Source organism: Hippocampus bargibanti, linkage group LG02 (genome assembly GCF_051943395.1).
Source record: "Hippocampus bargibanti isolate YZ-2025 linkage group LG02, ASM5194339v1, whole genome shotgun sequence".
Classification (NCBI taxonomy): Eukaryota; Metazoa; Chordata; class Actinopteri; order Syngnathiformes; family Syngnathidae; genus Hippocampus; species Hippocampus bargibanti.
Window position 1 is genome coordinate 6,576,604 of NC_142735.1, and position 23,837 is coordinate 6,600,440.

The following is a 23,837-nucleotide window of genomic DNA, read 5'->3' on the forward strand; positions in this document are numbered from 1 at the left end:
TTTAGTTCGCTGACGAAGCCTCTTGGATAGGAGGCGAAACGTCCGAAACCTTCACATTTGTACAGATGACGGCTGAAGAAACCTTCTCATCGATATTAATTGTTAGTAGTACACTATGACGTTATATACAGAACGCGCGGAAAGAACATCAAATTAACAACTTTACAAAATATGTTTCGTTCCATTTAGACGTGCAATGTAATTGACATTATTTTGCCATTATATCGTAATTTTCAAATTTTGAAAGTTTTTATGGAATGAAAATATACATCATTTATTTTCAAATCGGATGGTCTGCACTTGATTGCAGACCTGCGGAGACTCTTAATTTGAAAAAAGAAAAAAAAACGTTCACCGGAAGTGTGTTTTAGGTATAAGCCCACCCATATCTTCGTATGCAGTGTCCACCAATAGCGAGAGAGCAGCGAATTTAAAAGATGAGCTGTGATCTGCGTCTCTTTTCATGCCAAATCATTTCTGCTTGACCCAAATCGAGTCTTGTGCAAATAATCCCGACACAGTATCACGACTACGGTAACGTATCCATGAATATATCGTGTCTGTTTTATTCTCTGAAGTTGTTCTCTTGTTTGTGACATTTTTGGCTAAACCTGTTAAATCGCCCTTTGTAGAAAGCATTGTCCAAGGCTTACAAATTCAAAAGCATGTTAAACGGTTAACTTTTGGAACACTCCACATAAATGTAAACTTCTTTTTCGTCCTTTATACATGTAGACGCGATGGCCCACTTCACTGCACAGCGGGCAAATCAAAATCTTGCTTTCGTACCAGGTAGAAAATTGAGCAAAAAATGTTTTTGTGTTTCTCGGCCTGGGAATCATAGATTGCATTTATCTTTCCAGATATATCCTCGAAGACTCCACTCAATCCCAAAGCAATGAGAACTCCTCTGCGTACTGGTCGGAAGGCTTTTGGGGTTGTCAATACGCGCTTATCAACCCCTGTTGTCAATCAGGGGAAGAAACCGGAAAATATTCAGGTTGGATGTGTATCTGAATTGTGTTTGAATTGTTTATTTAGGTTTGCAAAGCTGTGCATTTTTATTTAGCAATGAAAGTATTGAAACTCTGGGGAAACTTCAAGGTGCTCCCTTGAACAACTAAAGCAATTTGTGACAGATTTGTCCTCTTTAACTCTAAAAGTAAAACAAATCGCAAATGAACATCCATTTTGGCACACAAATGACAAACCTTTTGTCAAGGAGCCCAGCAGTCTACTTGGAAGCAATTTTTTTCTCTCACTTTACCTACCAAAAACTGGCTCTTTTGGCTCCCATACGGTCATCAGATTTTTTTTTCTTCAATGTATTCTGTCAGGTAATGACAATCGTGCATATATGAACTTTTATGTAGTTGTATTTGTATATTTTAAATGGTTCCTCTAACATTGAGGCTTTACACAGAACGCCTCAAATGTTCTGTTTAATTTATCAATTTTAGAGCTCAGGTTCCCCCTGTACCCCAATATTAAACACATAAAACAATTTAAGATGTCAAACAAGAAGACCTTGACCTTGGTAACTTCCTGCTGTCCCTTATTTTAATTGAGCCCTAATGTTTAAAGCTGCATTTCTCTCAGCCCACTTTGGCACTGTGCAGTCAGATGAATGGATAATCATGGCTCTCTGAAGTGAAAGTTGGAGTCGATTAGATTAGACAAACCTTTATGAATCCCACACTGGAGAAATTTACAGCAGCAAAGTGATGAAAGGACGAAGTAGAAAAACAAAATACAGGACCTGCTGTAAAGGCAGCCACTCTGGCTTGCTGCGCCATCTTGAAGTCAACAGAACAAAGAAACTAATAATATGACAACACAAAGTCATTCAATCTTGCACCCTCTTTGTTGTATGAAACAGTTATAAATTAAAGGGGATCAAAGCATCCTTTTCACCAGTGGATCAGGGAGGTCATGGTGAAATGTGAAAGTCTACTACAAGCTAAATTTTGAAAGCAAACATGAAGCTGTAGCATCCATTGATGAAAATAGATTGTCTCACATCCCCTGTCCCACGTAAATCTGCTTAAATTCCAAGCCATGATAGTTCCACATCCCTGCTCCTAATACGTAGATGGTTCTCATCGTTCCAGCAGCTGGCTTGAAGAGCTGTTTCTTCTGCAATTAAGTCCTAGATGTGCTCAATTAGTACAGTTTCTCAGATGTATTGTGGGTGCAGAGGAGCAGAGTGGCCCTCTTTCCCATGCATGTGCGTTAATTTCGGATAATGAGGATTGTGGTTATCCAAATATAGGCTGGAGTTGATAAACAGTACCTTTGAATGTTTTATTTGCAAAACTTATTTAAACAGAAGGGTGGTACCGAGACTGTGGTGTGAATTTGAGACTTCAGTGTTTCCTAATCTGATTCTTAGTCTATATCAGCCCACCTCCACAAAGTCTTCAGTGGGCAGCGTATTGGGCATAATGTGTGGTTTCAAGAACGCGCTTGGTTTACAACTGGCATATTTTTGATGAACTGATGAATTAATCAGATTTTACCAACTATATATGATGTTAGTGAAATTAGAGTAATCAGAATATATTGCTTAACATGCGTATTAGCAACGTGTTTTGGTTTGGTTTTACTCTACAATCCTTTCCTAAAGAAAAAATATCGGTATATGGGTGCACCCCACCATTGGGGGAGCCACCTGCATGACAGATCTGTGAATGTTGTAGCTGAAATAGATTTAATTGAAAAAAGACCTGTGTTGTCAACATCTTCAGCTCTAATAGTCATTCCTGAAATTTTGCAACCTTCATTTGATGAAACGTTAATGTGTTTTTTGTTGCACCCAACAGGATGGCAAACTCAAGGATGAAGTTCAGAAGAAAGAGGACTACCCAGAGATTGAGAAAATGATCCCCTATGATCCTTTGGGTAATTGTCTTAAAAAGTGTTTAGAATGCATTGAAATTAGTCTAATTTGCTTGTAATGTATTTCACCTTCCCCCTTTCAGAATTTGAGAAATACTCCGTTCCTGAGGATTTAGTTCCTCTCGGTAGTCTCGCTCTGGCTGGTCTGGCTTTCCACCAAAGGCCCCGTCTCTTGGAAAAGAACCAACATACTTACGTGCCTCCACTCCCAAGCCCGTCACCCGAAAAAATGCCACAGCACTTGGGTAATATGTCATACAGTATTTGGATAAACTAAGATTTAGTGCTCAAACTCACTTTAGAGATTATAATGTATTGTGACCTTGGAATGTGGAGTGGGGTGCTCAATCTTCACTTTGTACTCCTTAATTTCTTTCAGATGGCTGCACGGAGTTTGACGACTTCATCCAAATGATTGATGAACTGATTGAGCTTCCCCCTGAGCCGAGCGATAACTGAAACATGTTCAAATGCAGCTTTCTACGCTTCATACTATGTCTTTTGTTCTTTGAATTGGAATGTCTTACCGTTTTAAATCGTTCGTATTTATCTGCATTTTGTCACTTTAAAGCGGCGTAATAAAAGTAAATGTGCACTTCCTTGTTTTGCAATCCATCGGTGATCACATGACACACTCACTTTCTTGAGATTACCATGAACTTTGGCTCAGTTCCTTTGGGAAGTGAGTAAAGTCCAAGAACTAACTAATCGCTTAACTTTGTTTTAATTTCAAATCCGGAGATTTACATTGCAATGGAAATGAGCACCGTGACATACACGTGGATTCTTTCAAACCACCGTCAGTGTCTAAAATGAAATTCGAGCAGGTGAGTCACGTCAACTACTAAAGCGAGTATGCGAACTGTTTTTGACATTCAAAATGGAGACGTCACACGTCTAAAATGGAGAGAAACGCAATGGAAGGATACAGCGCGATATTTGTTGTCAGGAAACTCGTTAAAATTTGGTATTAAAATTAGTGGGGGCTGTCATCCAAAATTACCGGAACAGCAGTACCATGGATGGGGGCTGCTCGACTGGAACGCATACCACCCCTGACGCCCACCGCGAACGAGAATGGACACAAGGCGCCGTTGTGGACAGACTCTCCCAGTATGGCACGTCGCTCATGGCCGGTGCTCCTCAGCGGAGGTCGCGGTTGATACAGAGGCGGCAAGACGACTCAGACGCGGGCACATCTGTCCAGCGCAACAAATGCCCTAAAGATTTGTCCCAGGGGGCGTTGGGGTTGGCTCTGTACCCAATGGAACACGTGTGGATGTTGTCAGCCGTGGCGGGCAATTGTGACACCCTGCTGGAATTCGTGTCGGAGGAACCACTGCTGCTCACTCGGCGGGACTTCATCAGTGGCTACTCGGTGCTTCACTGGCTGGCCAAGAACGGCCGCGACGAGACGTTGCTCAAGTTGCTCCACCGAGCTGAGAAAGCCGGAGGGCAGCCAGTGAGCGTAAACGTACGGGGAAGCGGTGGCCTCACTCCGCTACACGTCGCCAGCATGCACGGCCACTACTCGGTGGTCAAGCTGCTCGTGGGTGCGTTCGGCGCTGACGTGGATGTCATGGATTATGGGGGCAGGCGCGCTTGGCAATATCTGTCGCCGGACGCCCCTCGGGAGCTAAAGGAGCTGCTTGGAACGTGGGACGACGAGCACGCCCGCAGCGCGGAACCAAACACAAATAAGAACTGTAACAACAGCGGCGGCGACGTCACGGTCACGCCCGAAGATGATGTGGGGGCTTCGAAAGATGAGGTGGACTCGTTTGACCGCAGCAGGAGGTTCGGTTCCATTAAAAGGTTCTTTTCGTTTCGCACCAATAGACGTTGATATTTTCTGTCACAGATGTTTTCATTCACATGAAATTGCGTTGGACCTTGGGTTGTTCCAATTACAATGTCTGTCATGGAAATTGCACTCTCACAAGGAGACCATAGGTTTCCGTCCTGAATGTCAGGGTTGTATTTGGCTGAGACAAGCAAACATGGGCTAAAAATACAAGCATTTGTGGTGTGGGTAAACTGGAAAAAAACCAATGACTCCTTTTCATGTTGCCGTTTTTCCTACCCTTCACACCATTAAACAATTAGAGTATGAATTTTCTCATATTTTGCTGGCTATAATAATTGCCGAGTGCCATTCTATATGTGCTGAATAAACCAAAACCAAACTACAGTGTGTGTAAATCAATCAAATATTTGTTTGATCACAGATCTTTTATTTTCAAACATGAATGTAGAACCAGGGTGTGTACAAAACAACTGTGGTTCTCCCCTTCCTGGTAGATGGAGGTCCTTTGATGGAACGGAGGAGATTGGATTCTGCAGTAATGTTTACAGACCCAGTTTAGTCCTCCTCCAGTGTCTCCTCTTGGAGTTATACCTGAAGAATGCAGGAGAATGGTCAAACATGCACAACGCTTTATCCTCCAACTTCCACTAATATAAAACACAAAAATATCCATCTCAAAAATTACATTTATGGAGATGGCATGTAGTTTGCCAAAAAAAAAATAAAAAAATTCATAGAATAAGAATTCAAATTACAGCTTTGTCACCCAAAAACATTCAAATCCCAAACTATTCTTTGTCTTATTGCATTTCTGAGTGTGACAATCATTCAACAATTAACAAGGTAGCTAATGAACAATGTTTCAGTGACAGAGCAATCTTCATCCTCACAAGTGATGATGACAATGATGAGCTCTGAGACAGAGTAGTAATAATCTCAGCAGGGTTAATGACAACACTTCATAGCCAACAAGTGCTGCAATTGCAGACCTGCTTTACTACAGTACGTAGTCTTCTGCCATTGTGGGATGGAGTCGCAATATCCTTGCAATTTTGCCAAAGAATCCTCATATCAGCTGTTGAGTGCCTCACTAAACCAATGAACACATTGTCTTGAATTCCTGTCAAGTTTCTCCTACCAGACAAGAACTGCAAGTCAGTCTTGTGGTGGCAACATGGTTAATAGTCATTATGTTTTGACTTCATTACCTAACAGTCTTATTTTTACTGAACTGAGCGACTGATGAATGCAAACCCAAATCTGTTGTAAGAGTGATAAGCAAGCCACGACGTTTTAAAATTGCAAATAACTGCTCAAAATGTGTTCAAAACAAGTTTTGGGCACATACACTATGGTTGTCTATTTTTGTATACGTTTCTACAGTAAAGTCTCGTTATATCGATATTCAAGGGAGTCCGAAAAAATATCGATATAACCGGGACTATCGATATATCCGACCCTGTTTGCATGTAATTTTCTCCGTGCGTGCATAGAAATAGTACCGATATAACCGGGACTATCGATATATCCGATATCGATATAACGAGACTTTACTGTATTTAGTTTTTTTTTGTTATTTTGACTTCAAGACGGCGCCGCGAGAGTGGCTGCCTTTCCAGCAGCTCATGTATTTTGTTTTTCTACTTTCATTCCTTTCATCACTTTGCTGCTGTGAAATGTAAATTTCTCCACTGTGAGACTAATAAAGGCATAGCCAATCCAATCCGCTAATGAAATGGACACTTTGATCCTCTCCTCTTTCATCTAGAACTGCTACATACAACAAAAGAGGGTACAGGAAGTGTTCAAGAATGAGTGACTGTGTCTTTGAGTTGTCATGTTATTTAGTTTTTTTAACTTCAAGATGGCCCCGCGAGTGTCTGCCTTTCCAGCAGCTCCTGTATTTTGGCTTTGGTTTTCCTACTTCTTAGCCCCCCTTTCCTCTTCCTTCCTTCTTCTTTGCTGCTGTGAAATGTAAATTTCTCCACAGCGAGACTATTCAAAAATAATCAAATCCAAGTTTGTGTGCCTGTGACTCAGAATCATTAAACATGTACAAGAGGCAGTCACGTAAACAAAATGAAAGACTTCAGATGCAACGTGCCAATAGCCCAACACGATCCCTCAGGGACATAATCATGTAACATGTTTCTTTGAGTCATGGTTGTCAATGGTGGGAATCACTACGATGACCCGCTTTTAGCAAATGTGTTGCTGCAATAGGTTTGTTGATAGAGTACTTACTTCTCACTTACAAAGTGGGTTCGCGCCACCCCCAAAAATGCGCGGATGCGTTATAAACGTCCAACGTACAGCAGTTTACACAAACACACAACTCTTACCTGATCTTGTTGCCGGTCTTCATTCTGATCCATTGTGGAATGGGCCTGTTTTGCTTCTGCTTCTTCGCCAGAAAGCGCTTGATTCTGAAAGTCTTGTGGGACGACTAAAAACACACGATACAAAGAAATCATGGAAGATCACGCAACACATTTGAATACTGTGCGGTTACCAGGCCACAGGCTAAGCGCCTTCTTAGAGCTTCCGTGCTCGATTACCAACAGGCTAGCTACCTAGCTAGTAAGCTTTGGAGTGCGCAGCGCCATATAAATGTAAACAATTACGATTTTAACACACCATATAGACATGTCAAATATCGTGAGTATTATATCGAAGTGTTCTTGAGCAACGGAATATTCTACAACGTAATTATTGACGGATGTTGGATGATTTTTCTATTTACCATGTCTACCACGGTGGTTTCCTCAGAACGACGCAGATAGAAGAGGACGAAGGCAGTGACGTCGGCTATTTTAGCCAATGATGCATGCGGCTATTTAGTCGTTCCTTTTATTGACAGCGACACAAGCAGGCGACTTTGTGATACTACAGATGAACGTCTCAATTTGTAACTGTCGAGAGCTTATTTTTTTAACAGGTACTGTAATTGCCATTTATGGGAACATTTTGGAAGTTTTAAAAATATAATTTGGACCAAATTATTAATAATTCGTATCACGACAAAAATCGCTTTTTATAAAATCGGGTTATTAAAATTGGAACCATTTTATGTCATTTTGATTTAACTTATTCTAAATAATGATCTACGGCCCACGGGCAACATGCGGGCCGTTTGCCTTTTTCGTCCGGCCCGCCAAAGATTAGCACAGAATTGCTCAAATGATACAGTGGGGCTTCGGTTTACGAACACCTTGCCTTACGAATTTTTCGGTTTACGAACGTTAAATGTATGAAAATTAAACCTTGGAATACGCACTACTATTCGGAATATACATGGAGCGCTGCCCCACCGTGGCTGGAGGAGCAATCTTCGGCGGAAGAACACCAAAGCACACGACCGAACAGCGCCCCAGCCGGCCTACCTTTCCACACCCCCTTTCACTTAGTGCACATGTTGATCGTCTTCTCAGATTTTTTACAGATACCTTTGCGGTTATGGGACCGAAAAAGACCCCACCACAGGCTCGTGTTCAGCTGAAGAAGACACAAAACAAAATTACAGTCCAGGAGAAGAAGGAGATCATTGAGAAACATGAACCTGATTTAACAGCCCAGTACCAATATGCTATGTTGCGTGTGTTGCTAAAGGTGTTTCCATTCTGTCAAAGCAACGGTCTGGGGCAATAGAAGAAGTTGAAAAACTTCTGTTAATTTGGATTAATGAAAAGCAGCTAGCCGGCGACAGCGTGAATAAAGCAATTATATCCGAGAAAGCGTGGCTAATTCACTCTGATATCACCATGCGGCCACCTGGAAGTTCGCCGTTTATTGATACAAGGATCATTCTTCAAAATGGTGAGAGAAGAAGGCTATGTTCCTCAGAAAGTATTTAATGCAGACGAGACCGGCCTTTTTTTTAAAAAAGATGTCTAACCGGACTTTCATAACACAGGAAGAGAAGTCTGAACCCCACTCCATCAAGCCATCAACGACCATCATAAAGGTATATAAAATGACTTATTTAACAGTACAGTTTATTTCTTTAATTACAGTCCTTATGGAATGTGACTCCTTTCAAACAGCAATTCTCTCCGACATGCCACTCCATTCCATCAAGCCATCAACAACCATCACTAAGGTTAATAAAATGACTTTATTATACAGTGCAGTGTATTTCTTTCATTACAATACAATATCACATTTACTATACATAGAATAAGGGATATAGTTTGTGGTTTTAAGGCTTATTTAGTTGAAAATTATATTTTATGGAGACCTGGGAACGGATTATTTTCATTTTAATGGTTTCCTATGGGAAATTAATTTTTAGGATACACACTTTTCGTCTTATACTCTGTCTGGGAACCAATTAAGTGCGTCCGCCAAGGTCCCACTGTACTTTTTCTATCTCCATTTGAGGACGCGTCTTGGCACCTTTCTGAGTGTTATTATTTCCTAGGTTAACATCATCCCTACACAACAGCCTAGAAACCGCTTGTTTTACATGTTTTGTTTATTTAATCCAAACCACTGCCAGGCATGAATTCGTTGCGTCGCTTTTATTTTGAAGGTGGCCCACGCCGCTGGCTCGTCGCTCGCTCGCTCCAGACTACCGTAATGCACACGGTGGTCAACCGAAGTGGCGGCTCACTTGACTTCGATTTTGCGAGTGGAGGCTGTCTTGACCGCAGTCAAAACTGACACTGGACTTTGATGCACTGGCAAAAACGCTGTTCCCATTAAAAAGCAATGTTAGTAATAACACTGTCATGCCTTTTTATGTTTATGTTTGATATGTATGCATCTGGTGCTGACTGGGCCCATGTGTCATTTTTTAAGTAAATGTGGCCCCTGAGCCAAGAAGTTTGCCCACCCCTGATCTATGGTCAACATTTTCTATGTGACTCGATCTTTTCCGATCGTCCATTTGCATGTCATACACCAGTCTGTTAATCAAACCAGCCAAATATACCACCAATATCTGTATGCTGGCCTCAATGGACACAATGACACCCCTCTGAATCCTAAATAAACTACATGTATGTTGTTTTTCAATGAAGAAATCTTCCCTAATAATGTTAAATGATTGTGAGCTCCACGATTGTATTGCCATTGAATATGGACACGTCATCGCCCTATCTGGTCATTTTTTTTCTTTCATCCTTTGTGGACTAAAATTTACTGCCACCAATTCCGCTATGCATCCTGATAAATGAGTTGATCGTCTCAGAGATTCAAACCCCAAATTGTCTTGAAACCCCAAATTCTAGAATGAACACAGACACCCACCCATACATGCATTCTTCGAACCATTAGTATAAATGGGCACCTTGCTATAATAAACGTTTCTAATGTCATCGCTTGTTTTCATGTCTGTCATTGTTCATGCTTTTTCTGAACACTTTGGAACATCTATTTATGTTTGCCTCTGGATACACCCATATACTAACAGGAGTCTTTCCATACAAACCCATTTGTAATATAGGCCATATTAGATGAATATTTTCTTTCACACATTTTTAAACACATTGGAAACACACTTGTCCTAATCCACTAAAACTTGTAGCAAGAGCTGTGTTCATTCTCAATTCATCAAAACAATTTATATGCTTTTCAAAGCTGTTTGGATGAACAATTTGTGTAAGCAAAGATGAAAACATAGGTAAGGTCACTTATAGATTTTGTGTGCCCTGTAAGAAAAGACTTCGCTGTCCTGCAAAGTGAAACCAAAAAGAAGGGCACTTTAAGAAGGGCTAAATCAGTTGCGAACATCACACATGGAAGAAGGGGCCCTGAAGCAACATGGTGCTTAGAGTCTGGCTGGCCGCAAACTCCTCCACCAAACCGGAAAGAAGTCAAAAGCAGAAATCCACTCAGTCGTCACCCTTTTCAGTCAATTTCTTCATCTCAGTGTCTGGCTTCCTGTCCACAGAGCTGACATCAGCTCCTCCTCCACTGCCGCCTCCTCCTGTTGCTGCTGGACGATTGCGGCTTCTTGCTCCAGGCTGGTATAGCTGGATGGCAGGACGATCCTAAAATAAAAACAAGGAAATCATACTTGTAAAATAAATCCATGAATAATAAATAGCTAGTTATTTATTTGAATGGATATTAAAGTTTTGAAAGGTGCTTAGAAATTAAATGTATTATTTATTATTATTAAATATACACGTACACACAACAACAAAAAAAAGTTGTTGTGGGTGTCCGTATCACCAACAAATGACAATTCAATAGGTGTTGGTTGCTTTGAAGTGAAAACATTTAAATCAAACACAATATTTTTATTTAATACAATATTTTTTGATATATACTAAATAGATGTGTATATTTTTTTCTGTAATTGTCCCATCAATATGTGGATTTTAATAACAGTTACTAATTAATATTTGGAAATATATTTCTTGAGAAAAACATCATTTTAAAATGGTTGAATGCATACAAAGATGAGTATATTAAATTTTAAAAATGTTTGCATATATATGGATGAATAAGTGAATATTTTTTTATACATATCTGATGGTATAAAGATAAAATATATAACCATGTTTAAAACTTGAAAATGTCTGCATGTATGTGGCTAAATAAGTGAATGTTTTTATACATATCTGATCAATAACCAATCAATTCCAAAGAGTAAATATAAAAATAGCACGGAGCAGGGAAAAAAAAAAGTACATTAAAATAAATATTGTTTTAAATGGTTCGATGAATAAATCAATAAAAGATGCCTTGAAATAAAATAGATTAGTATCCTTATTCAATAATAAAAATATACAGACCTGAAAAAAAACACTGACAGGTACACATTATTTTGATAGAAAGACTGAAGCATTACTTTATTCCGTAATCGTTCTCTCCTGGCACTGTCGTCCTTCTTGTCTTGTTTTGGTGTCTTCTGCATCTTGTCAGTTTCCAACGCATTGTCTGTCCGTTTCTTGTCTAGTGGCCTCTCCCGCTCTTTGTGAGCTGCTCCGTCCTCCTCCACCCACTTCCTGGTGACATTATCACCGTCGTGTCTTTCCCTCCTCCTGCGTCGCTCTTGCCGTCTCATGCGTTCTTTCTCCCTCTGTTGGCGCTCCTTCTCCAGCTCGCGCTCCCTGACGCGGTCCGTGTCATGTTCTCGTAGCTCCTGGCGGCCTTCCTCGTCTGGTCTGCGAGGGAAGAAAAGATGGAATATGTTGAAGTATGAAATGTTTTAAAGGACAACCGACATCACTTTTTTGTTTCCTAACTGACGTCAGAAAAACATTTTATAGCATCTAAAATACCCAAAACACGCAGTATGATATTTTTAGTCAAATGCAAAACACCAATAGAAATGACTTCAAGTGTCTAAGAAGTACAGTAAAGTCTCGTTATATCGATATTCAAGGGAGTCCGAAAAAATATCGATATAACCGGGACTATCGATATATCCGACCCTGTTTGCATGTAATTTTCTCCGTGTGCTAGTATCGATATAACCGGGACTATCGATATATCCGATATCGATATAACGAGACTTTACTGTACTTCAATTTGAAACCGGAAGTGGCAAGTTTCAGAAGGTCCCGCCCCCAGTTCGTGGCGTCACGCCAAGAAGTCTTGCCTTGCTCGAGAATCAAAACAATGGCTTCAGATTCGGAGAATATGCTTTTTTGTTACTCATCCAGTTATGAATATGATTCAAATAGTTCTGAAGAGGAAAGCATAAATGTTTGCAATCCATTAAAGAATTTATTCCGTGTCATTTTGAGGGGGGAAATGTAGCACCGAATGTGTGTCATCAGGGGTGGGGGGGATGTAGCACCGAAAAGAGGCAGAAGATGGCGACAAAGCTCTGTGGAAAGTTCAGTGGAAATGGGCTGCTTAATTCCTTACAATTTTGTCAGTGAATGACAAATAGATACTCGGTGCCACATACAATGATTCACCATCGCGTTATTTATGTGTTTTCCTTCTAATTTCGCCATCAACACGGATCAACACAAAGTTTTCAGACCAAACAAAGTACCGGAAAATGCATTGAGGTGATGCAAGGTATGTCCTTTCTCGCTCAGGGGCGTTCCTTCAGTGACGTAGCGTGAGGACTTGTCACCAACTCAAAAACAAGACTTCCGGAATATTCAGCGTGAGTCTTAAAACGTAAAATATAGCTATATGCGGTTGAATCTTTGTAAAATACGCTCAGTAGAAGTCATTTGAAGCGATGTTACAAATTATGGACACAACTTGTCCGGAGACATCGGTTGTCCTTTTATATTTTTTATATCAAACATAGTGGCATAAAATCATTATTGGAATAAAAACAGTACAATTGGAAAACAGTACAATTATAAATCAAATTAACACAATTTTTTAAAAAGAACACATACAAAATATGTTCGGCCCACACACATTTTTTTAAATGAACTAATAATGAACAATAGATAAGTCGATCGTCAAACTGTGTTTGTATGTTTTATGTGAAATACAATGTGTTGTACTGGATAACAAAGATTTATTATTATCACAGTGATACCTCGGCTTACGAACGCTTTAGCTAACAAACGTTTCGCCTTACGAACATTAAATTCGCGAGAATATAATCTTGGCATGAGAAATAGTTTTCGGGAAACACGCGGAGCTCCACAATGGCTTCCGGACTAGTTTTCGGCGGAAGAACAACAAACCACAGGGCCGAACAGCACCACCGTGGCTGCTGGACTACTTTTCCACATACCCTCTGAGTGCATACGTGGTTTGTTATCAAGGATACATTTGCTATTATGGGACCGAAAAAGACCCCACCACACGCTAGTGTTCATCTGAAGATGACACAAAACCAAATTATGGTCGAGCAGAAGAAAGAGATCATCGAGAAACACGAATGAAGTGTGCGTTTGTGTGACTTAGCGTCCCAGTACCAGTATGCTAAGTCGACCATTGCTACATGTAGCTAAGGGTGTTTCTGTATTGTCTCAGGAACAGTTTCAGGCAATAGAAGAGGTTGAAAAACTTCTGTTGATTTGGATTAACGAAAAGCAGCTTGTAGGGGACATTGTGAGTGAGGGTATTATCGCCGAGACAGCACGGCAACTTCACTCGTATATCATCAAGAGGCAACTACATCAACACACATAAAGGTAAATAAAATGACTTTATTATACAATACAGCTTATTTCTTTAATTACAATACAATAGCACATTTATGATATATAAAATAAGGTATATATTGTGTAGTTTTAAGGCTTATTTAGTCAAAAATTATGTTTTGTGCCTCTTCCTTTTTTTGTGGGGACCTGGAAACGGATTATTTTCATTTTTAATGGTTTCCAATGGGAAATTAATGTTTAGAAGACATACTTTTCGCCTTACACACAATTTCTGGGAACCAATTAAGTTCGTAAGCTGAGGTATCACTGTATTTATTATTTTTTTTACATGGGAGGTCAACACCAACTCTATCCTGAAAAAGGCCCAACAGAGAATGTACTTCCTGAGGCTGCTAAAGAAGCATGGCCTGCCACAGGAGGTGCTGCAACATTTCTACACGGCTGTCATCGAATCCATCCTGTGTTCTTCCATCACCGTTTGGTTCGGGGCCGCCACAAAAATGGACAAAATCCGACTTCAACGGACAGTTAGGACGGCGGAAAAAATCATTGGCACCGCCCTACCCACTCTCGAGGACTTGCACACTGCAAGAATCCAAACTAGGGCGCAGAAAATCCTACTGGACCCTCCGCACCCTGCCCACCACCTTTTCCAGCTACTCCCCTCAGGCAGGCGCTACCGATCCATGCGCACCAAATCCAGCAGACATTTAAACAGCTTCTTCCCCCAAGCCATTAACTCTTTGAACTCTTTCAACAGTAGCCAAAATGGAACTGTATAGTGCCACTTAGCAGTTTTTTTGACAACGATACTAGTGCAGCGTGTTCTACCGGAAACAAATTCCTTGTGTGTTCTACATACTTGGCAATAAAGATGATTCTGATAAGAAGAGAATACGAGCCAATTATGACTTACTTCTTTGCGCAGTCGTCCTTGATGTCATTGTTTGGTCGTCTTTTGTGCTCATGGCTTCTGCTCTGCTCTTTGGCAGGCCTCTCAGTTTTTTTAAACTTCTCTTTTATTTTGTCAGAGTCAGCATCTTCTCCTCTGTCTGGCTTCTTCAGAAGCTATGCAACGGACAGAGAGAGAGGACGTCATCTCGTGACAGTTCAAAGTTCTTACTTTTACTCTCTGAAGTCTGAGTACTTCTCCCACATCCACTACTTACTTTTATTTTTGGTTCGTCTTTGACTTGGTCTTTCCCATTCTCTGGTTTCTTCAATTTGTCAGCTCCTTTGCGCTTCCGCCGCTCCTCCTCGCGCCACTTGCGGCGCTCCTCGTCTCGAAGGCGTTTACGCTCCAGCTCCCGCCGTCTCCTCTCCTCTTTCTTCTCCTCCCTAATTCTCTGAAGAGAGAAGAAGTTTATTTTTTCTTGTTAAGTTTGGCTCAGTGCTGTGAATGACTTACCTGCTTATTCTTGAGGAAGTCCAAGAGGGGAGTTGTTTTTTTAGCTTTGGGAAAAATAAAAGTTGGATTTAGTGGAACAAAGACACTAAGAGTATTGATTAAATTAATGTGGGATTGGGCGACATGGCCTAAATATGATTTGCTGGATAAAATTCCAATTTTAATTGAGGTAATTTCCTTTACAAATGACACATTCAAAAAGAGTTTTTAATTTGCATTTTTTTTTTTCATTATGGGATATGCTTACTTTTTTCTAATACTATATAAGCTTTGAAATAGTTTATGTGCAGTAAATGCCTCCCAAAGTGGCATCGACTTGCAAAAACCTCCACAGAAAAAAAAATTGAAATAAGAACAAATCAGATAATGTTGTCTGTCATCTACTTTCTCTCAGACTTTTCTCAAGGGAAGTTGTACGGATACATCTTTAAGACAAAAATTGTGGCTCAAAGAAACTGTGGTTCCATCACTGTTTCTGCAACATATATTCTATGACTTTGGAAATGTTCAGTGTAGCTGACTCTGTCATAGCTTCTCGTCTCTTGTTAAACTGGTGTCTGCTGCGAGTCGCTCTTTTCAAATGTTTTCAAACATAGTCATGTGAGTTTTGGGGAAAAAATATTTCTGTTTGCAACCATGTTGAGGAAGCAGGACACAGAAAGAAAAAAACAACACCAAAAACATACAAATTCATATTAATTCATCCAATAAATGAATGGTGCAGACTTGCTATAATATCTTCTTACCTATGAGCTCCTTTGACCTGGCTTCAATCTCTTCTAGCAGAGTCTCAGGAGTGGATGTCAACTTCTCATTGTCTCCAGAGTAATAGTCCAAGAACTTCTTGTAATCGGGATCTTGAAGAACATGTGCACATAAAGAATACACAATCTTGGAAAAGGTTAAGCATGTGTGTTTTTGCTTTGTCTTAGTCTTTTTTTAATTACTGAACATATTCAGTGGATCCCACTGAACCACAAACATTCATACTAATTACATTTCTGAAAATACAGACCGTCACTAATAGTTCCACACTTTGCGTCCTTTTTCTTGCTTCTTTTCTTCGAAGTCTTTTGAAAAGGTGCAAACTCAACAATGGCAGGGTACTCCTGTCCTGTTTGGCAACAAACATGTGCAAAGATTCCCTCGAGTGGGAATTCTCATATAAATTTCAACATCACAATACCCGTTACCTCTGTTGTCAATGAACACGTAGCCATCGAAGCGATCCCTGAACAGGACGATATCCTCTTGATTCTTAAAGTTGATGTAAGCCCTCGCAAACAAGTGAGGGTACAGACTGAGAGAAGAAACGTTTGTTAAAGCAGACACTTTGTGATTTTATTTTACACTTGAAACCCCTTTTTCTGAAAAAGCAGCTCACAAACAAAATATTTATTTGGTTGTTGAAACTCACCGTGCTACATGTAAAGAAAAAGGGTCAAAAATCAAGTTTAAGATATCATAAGATCACCTGGTGTCATTGGAGAAGAACTCCAGGTAGTCCACTTCAGGAAGAGGCTGCAGCTGCTCTTCTAGCTCCTCTTTAGTTAGGCTGGGTGGCAGCCTTCTGATCACAATCTACAAGGAGAGTGATATTCCTCCTTGAGTACTCAGCGCGGGGAACATATACAGTAACTGTCCACTACGTTCATTCGATAAATCGTGAAAACAAAAACTCAAAAAACATTGATGCATTTTCTGTAGTATACCAACAGTGCACAATTAACACTCATATGGGCAATTGTGTTTCTTCTAAGAAAACGCATGTCTTTGGAAAGTGCGAGCAAATTGGAGAGAATCAGCATGAACTCGTCCACACAGTGAAGTCATAGTCAAGATTCGAACCTCCAACCTCAGACTGGTGACGCGGTCATGGAAAACGAAAATCGCATTCATTAATCTGTGTTATAAACATACAAATTCCACAAATATATACCCATGTGTATAAGCATACATATATTTAAAAATTGGTGAAATAATGTGTCTGAATAAAATCCATACAATACAATCACAAACTCGTACTTGTGGGGCTAGCCTATCTTAGCTCGAGTTTTACCTTTGTCATGGTTTCCTTCTTTTCCTTCGATTTCTCCGTCCTGTCTGAATCTTCGCACATTAATTCCGCCCTCCTCTCCCTTGGCCGAATGTTTTCTTTATCCTCCGTCATTGTTTTCAAAGCGACTTGAGTCAACTTGTGTTCTTCACAAGACTTGTTTACTTTTTAACTTGGCCAAAGTGAGAAGAAAACCACTACGCATGCGCAAAATCCTAACTTCCCTCTGGCGTAGTACAGCAGCAAGAGGGGTCGCTGTGGGCGAAATATACGCCTTACGCTCATTTGAAGTTCTTCCTGGCCGCTTTATCCTCGCGTGGCGCTGTCATCGGGTACTAGACGGGGGAAACCCCGAATTGGTTGGACAAACAACCATTCTCGCTCTCTCTCAAATTTGCAGTGTTTAATCAGTTTACCATGCATGTTTATGTAATCGGGGGACGAGACCCCACGCGGGCCCGGGCAGAACATGCAAACTCCATACAGGGAGGACGGAGCGAGGTTTTAACTCACGACCTCTGCAATGTGAGGTCGGCGTCCTAACCACTCCACTACCTGCTCACTTAAAGTTGACTCTAAAATTTTACGATGTCATCGAGACGAATTTTTGTCAAAGTTTAGGACTTTGCTGTGGGCTATGACTCATTTTAATACTTAAAAAGATCTCATATAATTAAACAGTCTTTACTCGTTGATGACTGACATTAATTGTTTTATTTTGAACAATTTAGGACGAAATGTGGTTTGTACTTCCGGTAATGTAAGGTCTTATGTGGGGAGCGCCATCTTGTTCAATCCCCGGAGCAAAATAAACCGAAAATCCTGTGGTCTTCAAGTCGATTAATTTACGTGCTATTGAACGCCTGCCACCGTCATGTGGTATGAAATTTTACCCAGCCTTGGCATCATGACTGTGTGCCTGATTATCCCTGGCATTGCCACCACACATATCCATAAATTCACCAACGGTGGAAAGGTAAGCTCGTGGTAGACGGGGATGCTAATGTAGCGGTGGTAAAAACAAATTTAAAATAATCTCGTTTTAAATTGTTAATGTGTGTTGTTTTATATTTCCGCAGGAGAAAAGAACCGCCCATGTTCCGTGGCAGTGGCACTTGATGGAGAGAGACAGGCGGGTGTCAGGAACGGGGCAGTACTTTGACTCCAAGGTGATAGTTCGTCTGTTTGTAGAAGTACCATCCAAAACAAGCTCACTGTATCATAACTTTATTACTAAATGATGCTCAACAATTAAATTATATTTTTTCTACAGGGACTCGAGAACATACACTGACAAGAATGACAACGTTTTTTGTTGTACATTAAAGCAAGTTTTATTGCACATTACTTTGTGTTATGTTCCTAATTAAAATGTGATTGACTCTGAGTTGGTTGGCTTCCACATTGCTCTTTAACACTGTCATGGAAAAAGGCTGATCTCCACAACCTTTGAGCTAAGGCCGACAACCAAATAGAAATGTCACATTGGCAAACAAACATGCATTATCACAGTCATCTTAGGATAAATTAGTGTTCCTTTAGCGTGCCACACATGGTTTTCAGATGTGGGAGGAAACCGGAGTACCTTGAGAAAACCCATTCAGATTGAAGGTTAATCTAATATAATTCAGGCACATGGAGTACATACAATCTCGACACCAGAAGACCAGAGCTGCAAATTCTGCACCTTTGCACTGTGAGGGCGACCCATTAACCAGTCGAGCACAGAAAGAGTTGTCTTTATATACAAATGACTTAGTCTTCCCTGGACGACCTTTGCTGTGAATAATGAAAATCTGGAAGTAATTGATGCCCTTCAATCGGTTTATAATTTCCCATGTATGCCACTAGATGTAGTAAAAAAACGTTTATGAAAGCTTCTCAATTCCAGTTGTAATATACCATGGCACAAAAGATTTTATAGATGACATTTTTAATGAGTGATTGAGGTGAATTAAAAAAAGATGGTTGTCGTGACTTCATATTTTCTGAGGGGCTGGGGTTGATTTCATATGAACATGCACATGTCATTCACATTCTCTAACTGAGAACTTCATATTTAGAATACAATAAACATGCACAATACTGCGGAAATAAGTAAGCAAAAGGCAACATTTAATTTTAGATAATGCGATTTTTTTTGTAGTTGCTTTGCTTTTGTGTACTTAATCCTAGTCTTCTATCGCCTTTATTTTATTTTTTTGCCAATCATTGTGATCAGATGGGACAATCATTAATAGAAAATTTCTACGTAATTCTAAAATAGCTTTTTACCTTTGTTCCTTCCTGCTTGTACTACAAATGTGTGGGTAAGATGTGTGAAATGTACAAGGCCTATTCTTTGACGAATTTATAATCAACGACTAAATGATCAGCTCGATCGAGTGTGATGAACAGAAAAAAAAATCCCCAAATATCTCAATTCCGGTAGTTGCAAAAAATCCTTTTACTAAGACATTGGCAACACTACAAAGAGTAAATGAAAGTAAATAATTGCCCGGTCTTACAAAAAAAGAGGGTATTTACATAATAGTTTATAAAGGGGGACAAAATAGCTGTCTCATGGCTTATCCTCTTTCCCTTTGGTCTTCCTATAGACCATCTCTTTGAAGCTGGACAGGATCTTGCTCTCTCTTTTCCGTCTTTCTTCCTGATTGAAGGAAGCCAACGCTCTCTTCTCATCTGCACTATAGATCTGGTTTTCCTTACGCAGACGCACAGCCTCCATGCGACGATGTCTGTAGAGGGTGACATTCATACCAAATGAGTGTCTCCGTGCAGCACTGAACATGGATATGAAGACGCAAGATGACCAACTCTATACCTGCTGCCGCTCATGACGTAGCCAGACTTTTCAAAGTCTGCAATCTCATTGCTCGTCAACCCAATTTCTCCTCTTCTTGGAATACGTTTTCCAGCTTTCACGTATTCCGCCATGGCTGCACCTTCACCCGGCAGCAGAGCGTGACCGAAACTGTAACAAAAAAAGGATACAACGCTTGTATATGTGAGATCCTAATTTTGTTTCTTAGCATGGAGCTGCACATGTAGAATGTTGTATTAGTGACAACTCATCTTACGAACTTAATTGGTTCCCAGAAAGTGTGTGTAAGGCGAAAAGTGTGTCTTTCAAATATTCATTTCCCATAGGAATCAAATAAAAATGAGAATAATCCGTTTCCAGGTAATTTTCCATAATTTTCTAATAAATAAGCCTTAAAACTACACAAAATATACCTTATTTTATGTATAATAAATGTGCTATTGTATTGTAGTTAAAGAAATAAACGACTGTAAAATTAAGTCATTTTATTTACTTTTGTGATGATCGTCGATTTAGTTGCCTCTTGATGATATCAGAGGAAGTTGCCGTGCTTTCTCGGGGATAATAACTCCATTCACACGGTCCCCTGCTAGCTGCTTTTCGTTAATCCAAATCAAGAGAAATTTTTCAACCACTTCTATTGTCACAGACCGTTGCTTAGACAACACAGAAACACCCTTCGCCACACATAGCAATGGTCGACTTAGCATACTGGTACTGGGACGCTAAGTCACACAAACGCACACCTCGTTCGTGTTTCTCGATGATCTTCTTCTGCTCGACCGTAATTTTGTTTTGTGTCCTCTTCGGCTGAACACTAGCCAGTGGTGGGGTCTTTTTCGGTCCCATATTAGCAAATGTATCCTTGATAACAAACCACGGCTGCACTCAGAGAAAGGGTGTGTGGAAAAGTAGTCCGGCAGCCAAGGAGGCGCTGTTCGGCCGTGTTCTTCTGCCGAAAACTAGTCCGCCAGCCATTGTGGCGCTCCGTGTTTCCAGAAAACTAGTTCGTATGCCAATAATTTAATGTTCGTAAGGCAAAACGTTCGTTACATAAAGCGTTCATAAGCCGAGGTATCACTGTATTTGATGTGACGCAAATGATCTGCCCTCTGGCAATAGTATCCCTTGGCAAAAAGAACTTACGCTGACTATTCTTTCTCTACGACAAACTTACTCTAAAGGTCTCTCGTCCTGAGAGAGGAGTGTGAGCGGTGCTTCGGGTCCCACCAGATTATCTTCGGCGGAGCCTTTCTCAACCCACGTCACCTCGCCAGCATCCTCTTCGTCAGACTCGCTACTACTGGAGTCACTTGATGACTTGCGGCTCTTTTTCACCTTCTTCTTCTTGGATTTCTTGGACCTGAGATCAAATGTAGTCTTGTTTCAGTATATTTCTTTGGAGAGGACAAATGAAAGTTTTCATAACACATACTTCTTGCTCTTCTTTTTCCTACTCTTCTTTTTCTTTCCTCCATCCTCTGAAAAAATATATATATCGTTGATGATATTGCACTTTCACAACAGTTGCACAAAAATGTTTTCCAGAACAGTAAAGATAAAATGACTAAATATGGCAATATAAAAGAAAAAACACAAGACAAAGACAATCGCTCAACCACAGCCATATTCTAGCAATTCTAAATGACCAGAAAGAATCAGTGTCCTTTCACCAGTGGATCAGAGACGTCATGGTCAAAATGTGCACACATCTGCTACAAGCCAAGTATGAAAGTAAACAACAACCTGTAGCTTCCTGTCCAATGTAAATCTGCTTCAAATAATGCATTTAAATGTTACCATCCGCGTCGGACTCCATGCCACTGTCTGACTGCTTCTTGTGCTTTTTCTTCTTCGACTTCTTCTTTTTCTTCCTCTTTTCATCTATAAAAGGACCAAAACAAAATTGTTAAAGGAAGAAATTATTCTGTCTTTTTCTTTCAGTATTTAAACCAGTTCTTAAGTGCCGTATGGTGGGACATGCTTTCATCAAAAATAACATAATATTGTTATATTATAATAACACATTTTTAATGCTGTTTAGACCTTTACAGAATTTAACATGCTAATGAACCCATGTTTATTATGCCCTTTTTGACCCAACTGGAGTTATTTAGTGGTCAATGGTGAGCAAGTCCAAACTGTGACGCGTAGACAAGTGCCCATGGACAGCAAAGCATTGATTCTAACCTATGGTGGCAATTCATCAACACACTCTGCACTACTGTACACCCAGAAAGTATTGATGGTGCTTTACTTTCTCCAGATTTCGTACACGGACCAGTGGGAATTTGTAGAATAAGAAACGTATGTGCCTCTTGGACTTAGATCCAAACAACTAAATACACAATACACTTAACTTCTTCATTTTAATTTGTGTGTTTGTGTGTGCGTGCGACACACACACACACACACACACACACACACACACACACACACACACACACACACACACACACACACACACACACGCATACCTTCTGAGTTAGATGCCGAGCTGACATGTTTACCGTCATCTTCCACAGGCGTGAATTCATCAGAGCTGGTAGAGAAACAAAACGAAATGTATTTTAAACATTACGTGACATTAATTAAATGAGAAAAAAAACATTGCAGAAAGAAGGTGATTTGTGTTTGGCTTACTCTTCTTCTTTCACCCTCGGTGAATATCCCCACACTTCGGGGCAACCTTGCTCACCGATGCGCTCTCGCTCCTTCAGCCGCCTATGTCACACAAGCATATATCACAAACACAACTACAACATTGATGCTAACACAACGTAGCGGTTGACCCACAAGCTTTCGTATTTAGTGTAGACAGCTAGTGCTAAACGGGATAGCAAATTACTATGGACGGTTATACCTTGCCATGAGTTCTTCTTGTCTCTGCCTATGAGCATCGTCTCTCGCCTGGTCGTGGTAAAAATCGTCTCGAGAGCCACCGTGCCTCCACAAAGCGTCTCTCTGTTCCGACCAGCGGTTGTGATTTTGGCCCCCACCCGAGTACCGTTCTCGGGATCGTGACCGACTGCGTCGAGGGCTTCCGATTCGGAACCGCTTGATGGTCCTCGCTTCCCTGAGACGGTGTTCTCGTTCCTCTCGCTCGCGCTCCCTGTCACGAGGCCTCGGTAGTTTAGGTCCGAAGCTGGTTGGAGATGTGCTCCTCTCACGGCTGTGGGACGGAGAGCGATTTCGAACGCGCCGGGGGCTCCTAGATGCCGAACGGCTAAACTGTGGCATGACTGAAACAAATGAATGTCAGAAAAAAATCAAAGTAGAGGTGGACTCAAACTATACCAAAACTCATTATGCAAAGACAATCCACTGCAGACTATCGCACGACAACAACCGATAGTCTGTGCACTTCCGTTTCCTCCTCCACCGTCCTGAGTTCTGTTCTCAAGCGTATCGTCATCAAACTCGCCAATACTCTACGTCAAGTCATACGTTTGCGCCTTCGCCATATTGTATGTGTCAGTTTCGTTTGCAAACCATCCGCGTTGATTTCATTTCATTCGTCGATTATCCTGGGATCAAGGGTCGCGGGCTCGCTAATTCAAGGACCTATTTGTAAGGTGCATAAAGTATTTTATTCCCGTTTCAGACGAATATGTAATACATGCGGTAAACGGGACCAAAATGAACAATAAAACTCTTAACATTGTGACTTTAAATACTATACAGGTGTTTGAATGTTTTTTGTTGGGAGTTTCAATGTGTCCTTTGGATAGTTGTGACACTCATGTCAACTTTAGAGTAACGTGTGTTGTTTTGACCCACTACTCTATGTAACTCAAATACATACG

At 40.6% G+C, this 23,837-nt stretch overlaps 6 protein-coding genes across 6 annotated transcripts; 3 read left to right on the top strand and 3 right to left on the bottom strand.

Moving 5' to 3' along the window:
* Positions 1 to 397: 397 nt before the first annotated feature.
* pttg1 (PTTG1 regulator of sister chromatid separation, securin) lies at positions 398 to 3,487 on the top strand. Its single transcript, XM_089016737.1, has 6 exons — positions 398 to 534; positions 736 to 792; positions 864 to 1,000; positions 2,823 to 2,901; positions 2,982 to 3,143; positions 3,278 to 3,487. The coding sequence occupies exons 2-6, from the start codon at positions 741 to 743 to the stop codon at positions 3,355 to 3,357; spliced, it is 510 nt and encodes a 169-aa protein (XP_088872863.1). The 5' UTR covers positions 398 to 534; positions 736 to 740; the 3' UTR covers positions 3,358 to 3,487.
* Positions 3,488 to 3,532: 45 nt separating this feature from the next.
* sowahd (sosondowah ankyrin repeat domain family d) lies at positions 3,533 to 5,089 on the top strand. Its single transcript, XM_089022265.1, has 2 exons — positions 3,533 to 3,725; positions 3,879 to 5,089. The coding sequence occupies exon 2, from the start codon at positions 3,917 to 3,919 to the stop codon at positions 4,742 to 4,744; it is 828 nt and encodes a 275-aa protein (XP_088878391.1). The 5' UTR covers positions 3,533 to 3,725; positions 3,879 to 3,916; the 3' UTR covers positions 4,745 to 5,089.
* Positions 5,090 to 5,111: 22 nt separating this feature from the next.
* On the bottom strand, positions 5,112 to 7,546 carry rpl39 (ribosomal protein L39). The gene is made up of 3 exons (XM_089022278.1): positions 7,449 to 7,546; positions 7,048 to 7,151; positions 5,112 to 5,296 (listed from the first exon to the last, which is right to left on the bottom strand). The coding sequence occupies exons 1-3, from the start codon at positions 7,449 to 7,451 to the stop codon at positions 5,248 to 5,250; spliced, it is 156 nt and encodes a 51-aa protein (XP_088878404.1). The 5' UTR covers positions 7,452 to 7,546; the 3' UTR covers positions 5,112 to 5,247.
* A 1,254-nt stretch (positions 7,547 to 8,800) lies between these two features.
* On the bottom strand, positions 8,801 to 17,430 carry upf3b (UPF3B regulator of nonsense mediated mRNA decay). The gene is made up of 10 exons (XM_089022290.1): positions 17,211 to 17,430; positions 16,626 to 16,732; positions 16,345 to 16,451; positions 16,167 to 16,265; positions 15,898 to 16,008; positions 15,152 to 15,195; positions 14,913 to 15,089; positions 14,660 to 14,811; positions 11,505 to 11,820; positions 8,801 to 10,698 (listed from the first exon to the last, which is right to left on the bottom strand). Exons 1-10 carry the CDS (start codon positions 17,319 to 17,321, stop codon positions 10,540 to 10,542), a joined length of 1,383 nt encoding a protein of 460 aa, XP_088878416.1. The 5' UTR covers positions 17,322 to 17,430; the 3' UTR covers positions 8,801 to 10,539.
* Positions 17,431 to 17,960: 530 nt separating this feature from the next.
* ndufa1 (NADH:ubiquinone oxidoreductase subunit A1) lies at positions 17,961 to 18,594 on the top strand. Its single transcript, XM_089022313.1, has 3 exons — positions 17,961 to 18,183; positions 18,287 to 18,376; positions 18,481 to 18,594. The coding sequence occupies exons 1-3, from the start codon at positions 18,082 to 18,084 to the stop codon at positions 18,499 to 18,501; spliced, it is 213 nt and encodes a 70-aa protein (XP_088878439.1). The 5' UTR covers positions 17,961 to 18,081; the 3' UTR covers positions 18,502 to 18,594.
* A 1,041-nt stretch (positions 18,595 to 19,635) lies between these two features.
* nkap (NFKB activating protein) lies at positions 19,636 to 23,408 on the bottom strand. Its single transcript, XM_089022302.1, has 8 exons — positions 22,895 to 23,408; positions 22,675 to 22,755; positions 22,509 to 22,573; positions 21,832 to 21,915; positions 21,467 to 21,512; positions 21,209 to 21,394; positions 20,032 to 20,181; positions 19,636 to 19,945 (listed from the first exon to the last, which is right to left on the bottom strand). Exons 1-8 carry the CDS (start codon positions 23,269 to 23,271, stop codon positions 19,768 to 19,770), a joined length of 1,167 nt encoding a protein of 388 aa, XP_088878428.1. The 5' UTR covers positions 23,272 to 23,408; the 3' UTR covers positions 19,636 to 19,767.
* Between the last annotated feature and the right edge of the window lie 429 nt (positions 23,409 to 23,837).